Source organism: Brachypodium distachyon, chromosome 2 (assembly GCF_000005505.3).
Source record: "Brachypodium distachyon strain Bd21 chromosome 2, Brachypodium_distachyon_v3.0, whole genome shotgun sequence".
In the NCBI taxonomy this organism is placed as follows: Eukaryota; Viridiplantae; Streptophyta; class Magnoliopsida; order Poales; family Poaceae; genus Brachypodium; species Brachypodium distachyon.
In genome coordinates this window covers 31,262,651-31,272,572 of record NC_016132.3, presented here as the reverse complement: position 1 = coordinate 31,272,572, position 9,922 = coordinate 31,262,651, and the positions used below count along the sequence as shown (strand labels likewise).

At 46.9% G+C, this 9,922-nt stretch overlaps 1 protein-coding gene and 1 long non-coding RNA gene across 6 annotated transcripts; one reads left to right on the top strand and one right to left on the bottom strand.

Annotated features, from left to right (window-relative positions):
* Nucleotides 1–3,972: 3,972 nt before the first annotated feature.
* Nucleotides 3,973–6,227, bottom strand: LOC104582715. 3 transcript variants are annotated; one of them, XR_001405940.2, is made up of 3 exons: nucleotides 5,824–6,227; nucleotides 4,363–5,712; nucleotides 3,973–4,244 (listed from the first exon to the last, which is right to left on the bottom strand). It is a non-coding gene; the product is annotated as an uncharacterized LOC104582715 (long non-coding RNA). The 3 variants fall into 3 exon arrangements; XR_001405939.2 differs by having other exon boundaries at nucleotides 4,363–4,528; nucleotides 4,614–6,224; XR_002964078.1 differs by having other exon boundaries at nucleotides 4,363–6,227.
* A 730-nt stretch (nucleotides 6,228–6,957) lies between these two features.
* On the top strand, nucleotides 6,958–9,499 carry LOC100821801 (serine/threonine-protein kinase RHS3). 3 transcript variants are annotated; one of them, XM_003566355.3, is made up of 3 exons: nucleotides 6,958–7,327; nucleotides 7,512–8,335; nucleotides 8,413–9,499. In XM_003566355.3, the coding sequence occupies exons 2-3, from the start codon at nucleotides 7,545–7,547 to the stop codon at nucleotides 9,326–9,328; spliced, it is 1,707 nt and encodes a 568-aa protein (XP_003566403.1). In that variant the 5' UTR covers nucleotides 6,958–7,327; nucleotides 7,512–7,544; the 3' UTR covers nucleotides 9,329–9,499. The 3 variants fall into 3 exon arrangements, with proteins under 3 accessions (XP_003566403.1, XP_024315498.1, XP_024315497.1); XM_024459730.1 differs by having other exon boundaries at nucleotides 7,448–8,335; XM_024459729.1 differs by having other exon boundaries at nucleotides 6,958–8,335.
* The last annotated feature ends 423 nt before the right edge of the window (nucleotides 9,500–9,922 follow it).

The window sequence follows — 9,922 nt, the reverse complement described above, 5'->3', positions numbered from 1 at the left end:
TGGTACGTTTTTTCGGTGTTGCTTATCTCTACTCTTAAAAGTACGGCCTGTGGTGGAGATAAGAGCTCAGCCATACAACAAAGGCTAAATTTGACATCTCAAGCACAAACATTCTATGATGCACACCACGTTTTTTTTTCTTCTTTTGAGCAGATGAACACCACGTTCGTACTCAGTCACAGATCAGGGTGGTGGCTTGGTCTGCTTGGCATGAGCCCGCGTTTTGTTCATCTTGAGCCCAGCTACCAAACCAGGCTCGTTTGGCCTTCTTGCCAAGCCTGCCTCGGGCTAGCTTGCGAGCTGGAGTTGCCCGACAATGCAGCCCAACAAGGCCTCGTTCCCCTTTCGCTCGCGGCCCCAGCTGCGGCGCCGCGCGCTGGTCGGCATGCCGTCTCGACCCCGTTCGCCGTTGCTCGGTGTGCATGTGTGAGCTGCCGGTGGACTTATTAGTTCAGGGCATCTCTAGCTGATTCTGTATATTGGCCCGATCTAAAAAATAAGCGGTAATATAAAGATGTAGTCAGTAAAAAATTACCCGAACAGATCCCGTAAAATCGGCCTGATCCGGATTTTTCTTTTCTGGATACGAATTCGCGAGCCAAAAGTCCCAATATAGTCTGGGACCGAGTTCGGTTTCGCGGCATGTGCAAACAAACCATTCCGGTTGGTGGGAGGAAAATTTCAGCTCCACTACCCCGCTACTTCTGTGACATCGCCGCTGCTGATCTACTCTCCACACGTCTGGTTGCGCCGTGCTGCCAGAACTCTGGCATGGAGCTCCCAAAAGCTCCCCTCATGGACTCCATTGGGATCTGACACCAATCGCACTCACAAGTAGCTTAGGTACGTCGCGCGGCTCTCGTCGGCGCCTTCTCCACCGCGGTCCCCAACCCGATTTTGGCGGCGGCCAAACACAAGCGGTAGGGCAACGTCGTCATCCAGGGAGTTGTCCTGGATACCGACTGGATCCACTCCATTCCCTCCAACCGCGACGGTTCCTGAGTCATTCTTCGCCATGGTCGGAACAACTAGGGGCCGACAAAAGTCGACAGCCCCCAAGTGGGTGAGAAAGGCGGCAACAGGTCGAGGAGCCCCACCTCCCCCCCGCCCCCAACTCCTCCACCACCTCTGGTGGGAGGCCCTCCCATGCAGCATTAAATCGTGCCCCAGCTGTTCGACGAAGCACTGGATATGTAATGTTTTGGCCCGCGATAAAGTTGTGAAATTTGTTTGCTTTCTCGCTAAATTGCTTGCTCTTTCCCATTCGTAGCTACAATTTTGTTCAAACCAGGAAGACGTATTGGCAGCGGATTGCGATGGAGAGGTACAAGCAAATGACGACATCAAAGAATAGGCCCTTCGTGCTCCAACATTGTTGGAAGGCACTAGAGTGTAGTGTGAAGTGGAGTTTAAGGGATGAAGAAGCACCCCCGAAGAAAGAGGCAATCGTTCAATAGGATGATGATGATGGTGATGCATCGAAGGGTGGAAGGAACATGAAAAGGTCAGATTGGAGGAAGAAGGAGAAGGAGAAGATCAAGAGGCAAGCCGGATCCTCAAGTTTGAGGGATAAGTTCGATTAATTGATGAAATCAAAAGAATTTACTTCGGCTAAGAAATTGGAGGTGAAACTTGTCATGGCCGACAAGAAGCATGGACATAGATAGCAATGGTGGCAATTAGTCTGAGAGGTGGAGGATCGCAAGCCATCGATCGAGGAACAAGGGATCCTAATCGAGGCTCGGAAGACGGCCATTGAGGAGAGCAAGGCGGCGGCATAATTGCTTGTGGAGAAGAACAAAGTGATCCTCTTGGATCCGAGTGGGCTTGACCGAGTGGCAAGAGAATGGTGGAAGATGAGAAGACAGTGAGGCCGAAAGTGGAAATTGGGTCATACTTTCTGGTGGACCAAGTAGATAAGGAGGTGTCTCATGGTTCATGGTGGACCATTTTCCTTATCACTTCATATCTTGCCACTCTTGCTTCTAGCCCTCTCTTCTTTTTTACTCAATTTCATTGCTCCTTTCTTCATTCGACAATGTCGTGTGGGCTTGACCCCTCCTAGTTGGCAACTTGATCAGATGGTTGTTTTTGTTGGCACATAGGTTTCATAGCCTGCCCTTGTCTCAACAGGAGCCCTATGGTGTTGCAGTCATTGATAATGCCAGCGCGTCAATTTTTTAGAAGATCACATAGTTCTAGGATTTTCTTGTAATCCAAAAAAAATTCACTAGATTTTTGGGATCCTCCCATGATTTGAAGGACTTTTCTATGATTTTCCTAGATTTTCAAGAATTGCAATGCTTTTCTTGGAAATTTATAAGATTTTTTTGGAAGTTTTCAAGATTTTGCAAGGGTTCTTAGGATTTTCTTAGAATGCCCCCCCCCCCCCCCCAATATTTTTTCTCTCTTTTATTCCCCTTTTTGTCCCGTAATATTAATAAATTCAATACGCAAGGAAAACCCTAGAAAATTCGGAAGTCGTTTTCTCAGAGAACTTGAAGACCCTAAAAAGGGAGTAATCCAGTGGGCCCATGGGGCGCCATGCGCATAGGCCTGACGCCCAGACCCGGGGTGTGTGGGGCCAACTAGCCATTGTTGCCTTCGCCCTTCAGACTCTCTGCCTTTGTTACCCTAGATCATGACACACTATAAATTTTTGCGACCTTTAGATGTCCGGAAGTGGGGAAACAATAAAGAGAAAAACCAACAGAAATCTGACCACCGGGAAGGTAAATCAAGGGGGCACATCGTTGGAATCAACTCCAGAGACTTCTTTAGCCCCCTTTAATCGGTTGCCCGTTACTACAATAGGGAGTAGTGCTCCTATGGACAACAGGTTCGTGGTAGTATCTAGTATTTGATCTCTCTATGTACTCTGTTGTTTTATTGGTCATATGAGCTAACGTACATGATTATACATGCATGATGTAATTCTTTTTGATGGTGGATCATTTGTTTATGAACTGATCTATGCTATGCAATTCTTGTGATGGTTGATTTTGAGTTATTTATAGATGCATAGTTTTTACGATGTTCTTGATGTTTCTAGCCAATCTTTGAGGATAAAACCGTGGTGGGTACAATGTGTTTTAGATGTAGTGACTTAAATTACCTGTGCAATAAACCTCAATGACATAAAAGGTAGACGCACACGTGCGTATTGATAGTATTTTGAGTTTCCTCACTACGCGTATCAATACAGAGTATTGCCTATTGATATAATCACTCAAGGAAAAACTTCCACTTACTATGAAACTTCATGCCGTGAGGTCTAATAATCCTGACGGTTAAGAGTCAGCAACAACAAAGTTATTTTGCATCACTTGCCATCACCAGATTCTTATATAGATTATTTTTTTTCGTAAAGGAAAATTCCTATATAGATGTTTTCATATGTTTATCAAACATGATGTTTATATGTATAAATAAATCAGTACTAATATTTTTTGAGGGATAAAGACAATAGATCAAAAGATCTACTACCATTGTATTAATAAAAAAGGGTAATTGTGCATGTAAAAAAGAAAAAGGAGAGCTATCTAAAAGAAGCAATCCACGCTCCAAATTCAGCATATTGCTTTCTCTTGGGCCTATGGAATACAAGATTCAATTCCTCCGAGAAGAGCTTCCGGCATCTGTATAGGCTAGGCTGAACTTGACCATTTCTAATATCGTGCTTTATGTCTGAGACAGAGACAGCCCCAGATAGCCAGTCACGGCCTGAGGCATAGAATATACTAGACCATCATCGCGCGCGTTGCCGCGCCCGTCCATCTCGACGGAACAATGTAGAAATATTTCTGAACCGTTGAGTAGTACTGTACTACCCTAAACCAGCACAATTCAGCTGACTAACTAAATATGGAAATATTCTACATTTGAATGGTACAAACAGTGTAGTGATGTATTGTCTGGAACGAGCAACCTGTGGTCCTATATTCAAACAGATATTAAGCGGGCCAAGGCACAGAGGGTCAAAATGAGGAACCATTCATATAGTTTAGGATACTATTGTGCAGGTGACAACATTAAGTATAAGTAAGTAGTAATGTTACCCTAGAAACCATGCCACCTAACACTGTAGCAATATGTGCAGTACTGAATAAATTAAATAATTCATATGTCAGGAAACAGTAATTGTAACTTGTTGTATATAAAGTACATGGGTTGATCCTAACTAAATAATGGCAAGCAATCGCGTTGCCTGCATCCGGGCATGTCCACTTTGAATCGAAATTTAGCTGTATGATAAAGAAAGCAACATGTGAATATGATAGGAAATGGTGTTCTATAGTGCAAAAAACAGTAACACAGACCAACATAAGCAATTACACCCTGAAGAAAGAAAAAGTGGCAAACCTTAAGATCACGAAGAGTTGTCGCGGTGGCCTGTTGAGAAAATATATATAGTATGTCAGGTTAGTATTGCACACAAACTAACATCACAGATGAGGTACTCCAGGTTAGCTGTCCTATGTGATTTTGCTTCTTGCAAGGAACTTTCACAAATTTATAGCTGAGATACCTGAAGTTAAGCATGAAAAAGATAATCTTGGCACTGTCACTCGTAACAACAAAATGTAAGTCAAGGATATTAGAATCTGTCCGACCTGTATTTAATTAGTGAACCATGCATAAGACATACTTTGTGTTCCTTTGATGTCTTAATTGTAAGGTAAGCATGTCTCCTCCAAAATGTCATTCATTAGAGACAACTCTCTGAAGTAAAACTATTGACAATGAGCTCACAAAGCAAAGTGCGGCAAGAAAGCTTCAGTAAATAGGTGTGGAACTTTTGCTAGAGAGTGCAAGATACGGAGTCCTGCAAAAAAAAAAACTATGTTATTCATTTTGCTAGTCAAAGAAGTGGAATTTCCCTGTGCAATTGCTTTCAGTTTTGGATGCCCATGGGGTCAGTTGCTGCCTAAAATCGGGTGCAATGGTTTGTAAGAAAAGAGGAGAGGGTCTAGATGAAGGGGAGGTCAATAGACTCTCCGTGGCTTGGTTGGACCATCGTTGCCTAAGGCAGGCGCCATCATAGAGGGTGATCACTGGATTAGATCTGCAGAGATCGGAGACGAACGATGAAGGGGTGGCCTGGAGAAGAAGCTTCGAGGATGCTAGAAGTGTCACCTCATACGCTATTTTTTGGATGCATGAGCATGACTAACCAAAATCAAAAGGTCCATGAACTTTCAGGACTACTTACCAAATTGCCATATCAGAAAGGACAAACTCCAAAATAACTTTGTTAAAGAAACTCATGTACGAAAGTAGAAGACCAGTCCACAGAATATGAAAGATCACTTCAAATCTATGTCTAAGGTGACATAGAAGAAATATTACTCCCTCTGATCCTAAATTCTTGACTCAAATTTGTCCAAATATGAATGTATCTATTCGTAAAAGGTGTCTAGATACATGTAATATTTGGACAACAATTTAGGATCGGAGGAAGTACTTCAGATTTGAAATGGTTGTAAAAACTAAATGAGTGACTGGGTTGTATACACACGTACCTCTGATAGATAGCCATCACTCTCAAATAGATCTCCATCTAATTCGCTCTCATCTTATGGAAAATCTAGATGGTTAGCCAAAGTAGTAACACAACTTAGAAAAAACATTTGGTTAAATATATATAAGAAAGAACTCATAATTTAGTAACTTGCCGAAGAGTACTCTCGACCTCTCGTGAATAATGAAGTTCTACGGTAAATAAGATGAACAAAATGAGAATCCATCTCTTCAAGACCCGCAAAGCAATTAACAGAGAACACAAATGAAATAAAAGGATTGGAGGAGCAGCAGCAAGCTCACCGAAAGGATCTTGGTGGAGTCGCTTCTGCCGTCGAAACTGGACCAGGAAGGCAAGAAGCAACATCGTTGGAGAAGGTTTCTTGCCTGGATTCCTGTTCCATGGGAGAGTTGTGTGGATGGATGGCTCGATCTTGCGTGGGATTTGGTAGGTAGCTGTCCATGAAAGCAGCGGAGGGAGGCTGCGATTGGGGAAGGTCGAAGGGCGACCGGCGGCGGGACGGGGAGAGGTGGAAGGGAGACCGATGGTGGGGGGAGGTGGAAGGGTGACTGCGTGTCGCCTCCTCTTGTGACATTTAGCCGCCGCCGTCGTCATGCCAATCAGCAGGAAGGGAGGTGGATCGGTGGCAGCACATCCACAGCCATTAATGGGAGGAACGAACCGCTCGAAGGCGAAGGAGAAAGGTCACGGACTGGACGGTGGTTGCAGGCTGGCACACCCATTGCGCTAACTGGGCTACGAACCGGCCCAATTCACCAGGTTGCGTGGATTTTCCTGGCGGAGCAGCGGCCCAGCTAGCGGGCACGAGGCCCGGCCGCGTTTGGACGGCCAGCGATGGCCAAAGACACAGATCCTACGGCTGAGAGTGGTGATGGCCTGAGAAGGCTCGGAGTCCGTTGCGTTTTGTTGTCTCTAATTTTTCCTTATACGTTTTGGTGATTTGGCCCAGGTTTTTGCTTGGTAATTTTAATGATTTTTAATAATTCGGAGCATAACAGAATTCTGTCTCGGCCACTGCTTTATATTATATACCAACTTATTATCAGTAACTGAGATGTAACAAGACTATATCATTATACGACCACTGAAATTTTAATAATATCATGGATGTGTGTATCAATCGATGCAGAGACCGTGGGCTTTCCTCCTTTTCGAAAAAAAAGACAAGACTATATCGGTTTTATCGCTCGATATAGCTTGACATGAATAAAAGCTTCCATTTTCGAAAAAAGAGACTATACGGAGGATGACCAGTTATCACGATAAGAACGACTTCCGAGGGTTATGGTGGTCAATATTGCAATAATATTATGGATCAAATCTATATGAGCTGGCCCACGTCTAGTGCCATCTAGGAAGAAAATAATACAAGGTTAAAAAAAGATAGAGAAATTCAAGGAACACAACACACGGCTTCCTCTCACAGCCTGGAGCCAAGACAGGGAGAGAGAGGCACCTGACCATGGAAGACCCAAAATACTATTTTCTCGTTTTGCTAAATTTAGCAGTGCCTTCTTCATCCATCTACTTGCCTCCAACCCCACGGCTTCCTCTCACAGCCCCACGAATTCAACTCCAAGTTTGCATGCATTCTTACCAGTTTTTCTTCCAACAAATCAATCTTTTCTAGTCGTTGAGAATTGCAGTTTCCCCACTATGGCAAGACGAATACAACCTTGTGTCATTTTCTTCCATCGGCGGCTTTGATCTTTGCTGGTGTTGATATGAAGCATCGATTGATTTGTTTGCCATTTGAAGCACTAGTCGGCAAGATTTGACTGCCAGGTTTCATGTTTTTTCCTTGATCATTAAGTTCTGGAATTCTCCTGAATTAACCAAATTACCTCTGATACCTTGCCAGTTTTGTTTAGCTTAATCTGCCATGAAATCTATTTTCCTTTGCAGTTGCGTTATGCAAGCTTAACTAGCAATTAGCTTTTGATATTGTCCCTGCCTTGCGAAGTTCCAGATAAATTGTCCAAGCACAAAGGGGAATCCCACCATGGAAGATGACGGCATGGATTTCAGTCCTCAGAAGAACAGTAACGAATACGATAAAGACAGCTTCGAAGACGATGAATTCATCACATTTCAATCCGCAACCTCGAAACCATCAGGCCATTCGTCGCATGTCCCCACCGACAACAAGAATCAGAAGCCCCAAAATAGGCCGGATCACCATGTCGAAAAAGCCAATCTGAACCATCCTGTTCAGAGGACGCCGCAAGCATTGGAGGTGACAGGAGGAGCTTCGACGGCGGCGGCCAGCGCGAACCATCAGAATAATACAGAAAGCGTGGCCGCGGCGGGCAACGGCAGCTTGGACACGAGCCGGAGCATCCGGAGCAGCAGCTCGGAGAGCAGCAGCAGCAGCGCAGCGCCGTCGACGGCGAACGTGAAGCGGCACACGGGCGGTGACAGCCGGTGGGAGGCGATCCAGCAGGCGACGGCCCAGGAGCTGGCCGGGCTGAACCTGGGCCACTTCCGGCTGCTGAAGCGGCTGGGGTACGGCGACATCGGCAGCGTGTACCTGGTGGAGCTCCGTGGCTCGTCCGCCTTCTTCGCCATGAAGGTGATGGACAAGGCGTCCATCATCAGCCGCAACAAGATGGCCCGCGCGCAGACGGAGCGCGAGATCCTCGGCCTCCTCGACCACCCTTTCCTCCCCACGCTCTACACCCACTTCGAGACCGACAAGTTCTACTGCCTCGTCATGGAGTACTGCAGCGGCGGCAACCTCCACTCCCTCCGCCAGAAGCAGCCCGCCAAGCATTTCTCCGAGCAAGCCGCCAGGTCCATTCATCTCCTTCCATCTTATGTTGTGATCTTGCCAACGGCCGGACTCTGAGTGACAAGGGTTAATTTTGCAGGTTTTACACTGCGGAGATACTGCTAGCGATGGAGTACTTGCACATGCTGGGGATCGTGTACAGGGACCTGAAGCCTGAGAACGTGCTGGTGAGGGACGACGGCCACATCATGCTCTCCGACTTCGACTTGTCCCTACGGTGCTCCGTCTGCCCCACGCTCGTCAAATCATCATCCGTGCACAACAGCAGCGGCGTTGCCGCCCCCAGAGAAGGCAGCGGCGAAGGGGGCGAAAGCGGCAGCGGCCCCAACCAGGCCACCCAACAGCAGCAGCAGCAGCAACAACAGTCGTCCTTCTTCTTCCCGCGCATCCTGCCGCGCCGGAGCCGGAAGGCGTCCAAGAGCGACGTGGGCGCGCTGAACCCGGCGGCGGCCACGGTGGAGTTCAACGCGGAGCCCACGGATGCGCGGTCCATGTCCTTCGTGGGCACGCACGAGTACCTGGCGCCCGAGATCATCCGGGGCGAGGGCCACGGCAGCGCCGTCGACTGGTGGACGCTCGGCATCTTCCTCTACGAGCTGCTGCACGGCACCACGCCATTCAAGGGCGCCGGCAACCGCGCCACGCTCTGCAACGTCATCGAGCAGCCGCTGCGGTTCCCGTCAGACTTCGGGGGATCCTCCGGGGGCGGCGCAAGCGCCGTGGCCCGGGACCTCATCAGGGGGCTGCTAGTTAAGGAGCCGCAGAAGAGGATCGCCTTCACCAGGGGTGCCACGGAGATCAAGCAGCACCCGTTTTTCGAAGGCGTCAACTGGGCGCTGGTCAGGAGCATGGCGCCGCCGTCGGTGCCGGAGCCGGTGGACTTCCGGCAGTACGCTGCTGCTGCTACTGGCAAGGAGAAGAAAGCGCCCGAGAGCGGCGCCTCTTCGGCCAAACCGGGCACCGGCGACGCCCAGAGTGATTTTGACTACTTCTAGAATTTCGCCATAATGGCATTTAGGCCGTGCGTTTGACTTCTCATCAAACCTATGAGTCGCAAATGCTCTGATTAATACGAAATCATGTAGCGGTTCTGACGGTTTCTCTGCTTGCTGTAACGTTTTATTTACAAATTTAATGTCAACGGACTACTTTTTTCTTTTGACAAACTTCATGTACATCCTGTTTTTTGAATTAATGCGTGCAAGCCCCTCACCTGCAATTTATTCTCAGGGACTAGATAGGGCTCAGTGTCTGAGAAATATGATTTGTCAGTCGACCGGGCAGCATCTCCGTCCGTGCGTGTGTGAACATGCATGTGTATGTGTGTGATCAAAATAAAAAGCATTCATTTTTATATTAATAAATCGAGTTCCCACTTATATACTTCTCACGTGTATTGCTACGAATTTTTAAACGATGCTAAAAACTTGAAATTTGAAAAATGACCGATTCGGACGAATGCACAATTGCACAGCACAACCAAACTCCACGAACAAAAGGAAAAATGCAACAAAAAATAACAATCAAATGCATGAAAAACTTTATGCCCGATTTTAAAATTGCAGGTAAAACCTTATGTGCGATTCTCA

Coding starts and splice junctions, on each gene's coding strand:
- LOC100821801 (XM_003566355.3), top strand. CDS start 7,545: ATGGAAGATGACGGCATGGATTTCAGTCCTCAGAAGAACAGTAACGAA. Junction 8,336..8,412: donor TTCTCCGAGCAAGCCGCCAG/GTCCATTCATCT, acceptor TTAATTTTGCAG/GTTTTACACTGCGGAGATAC.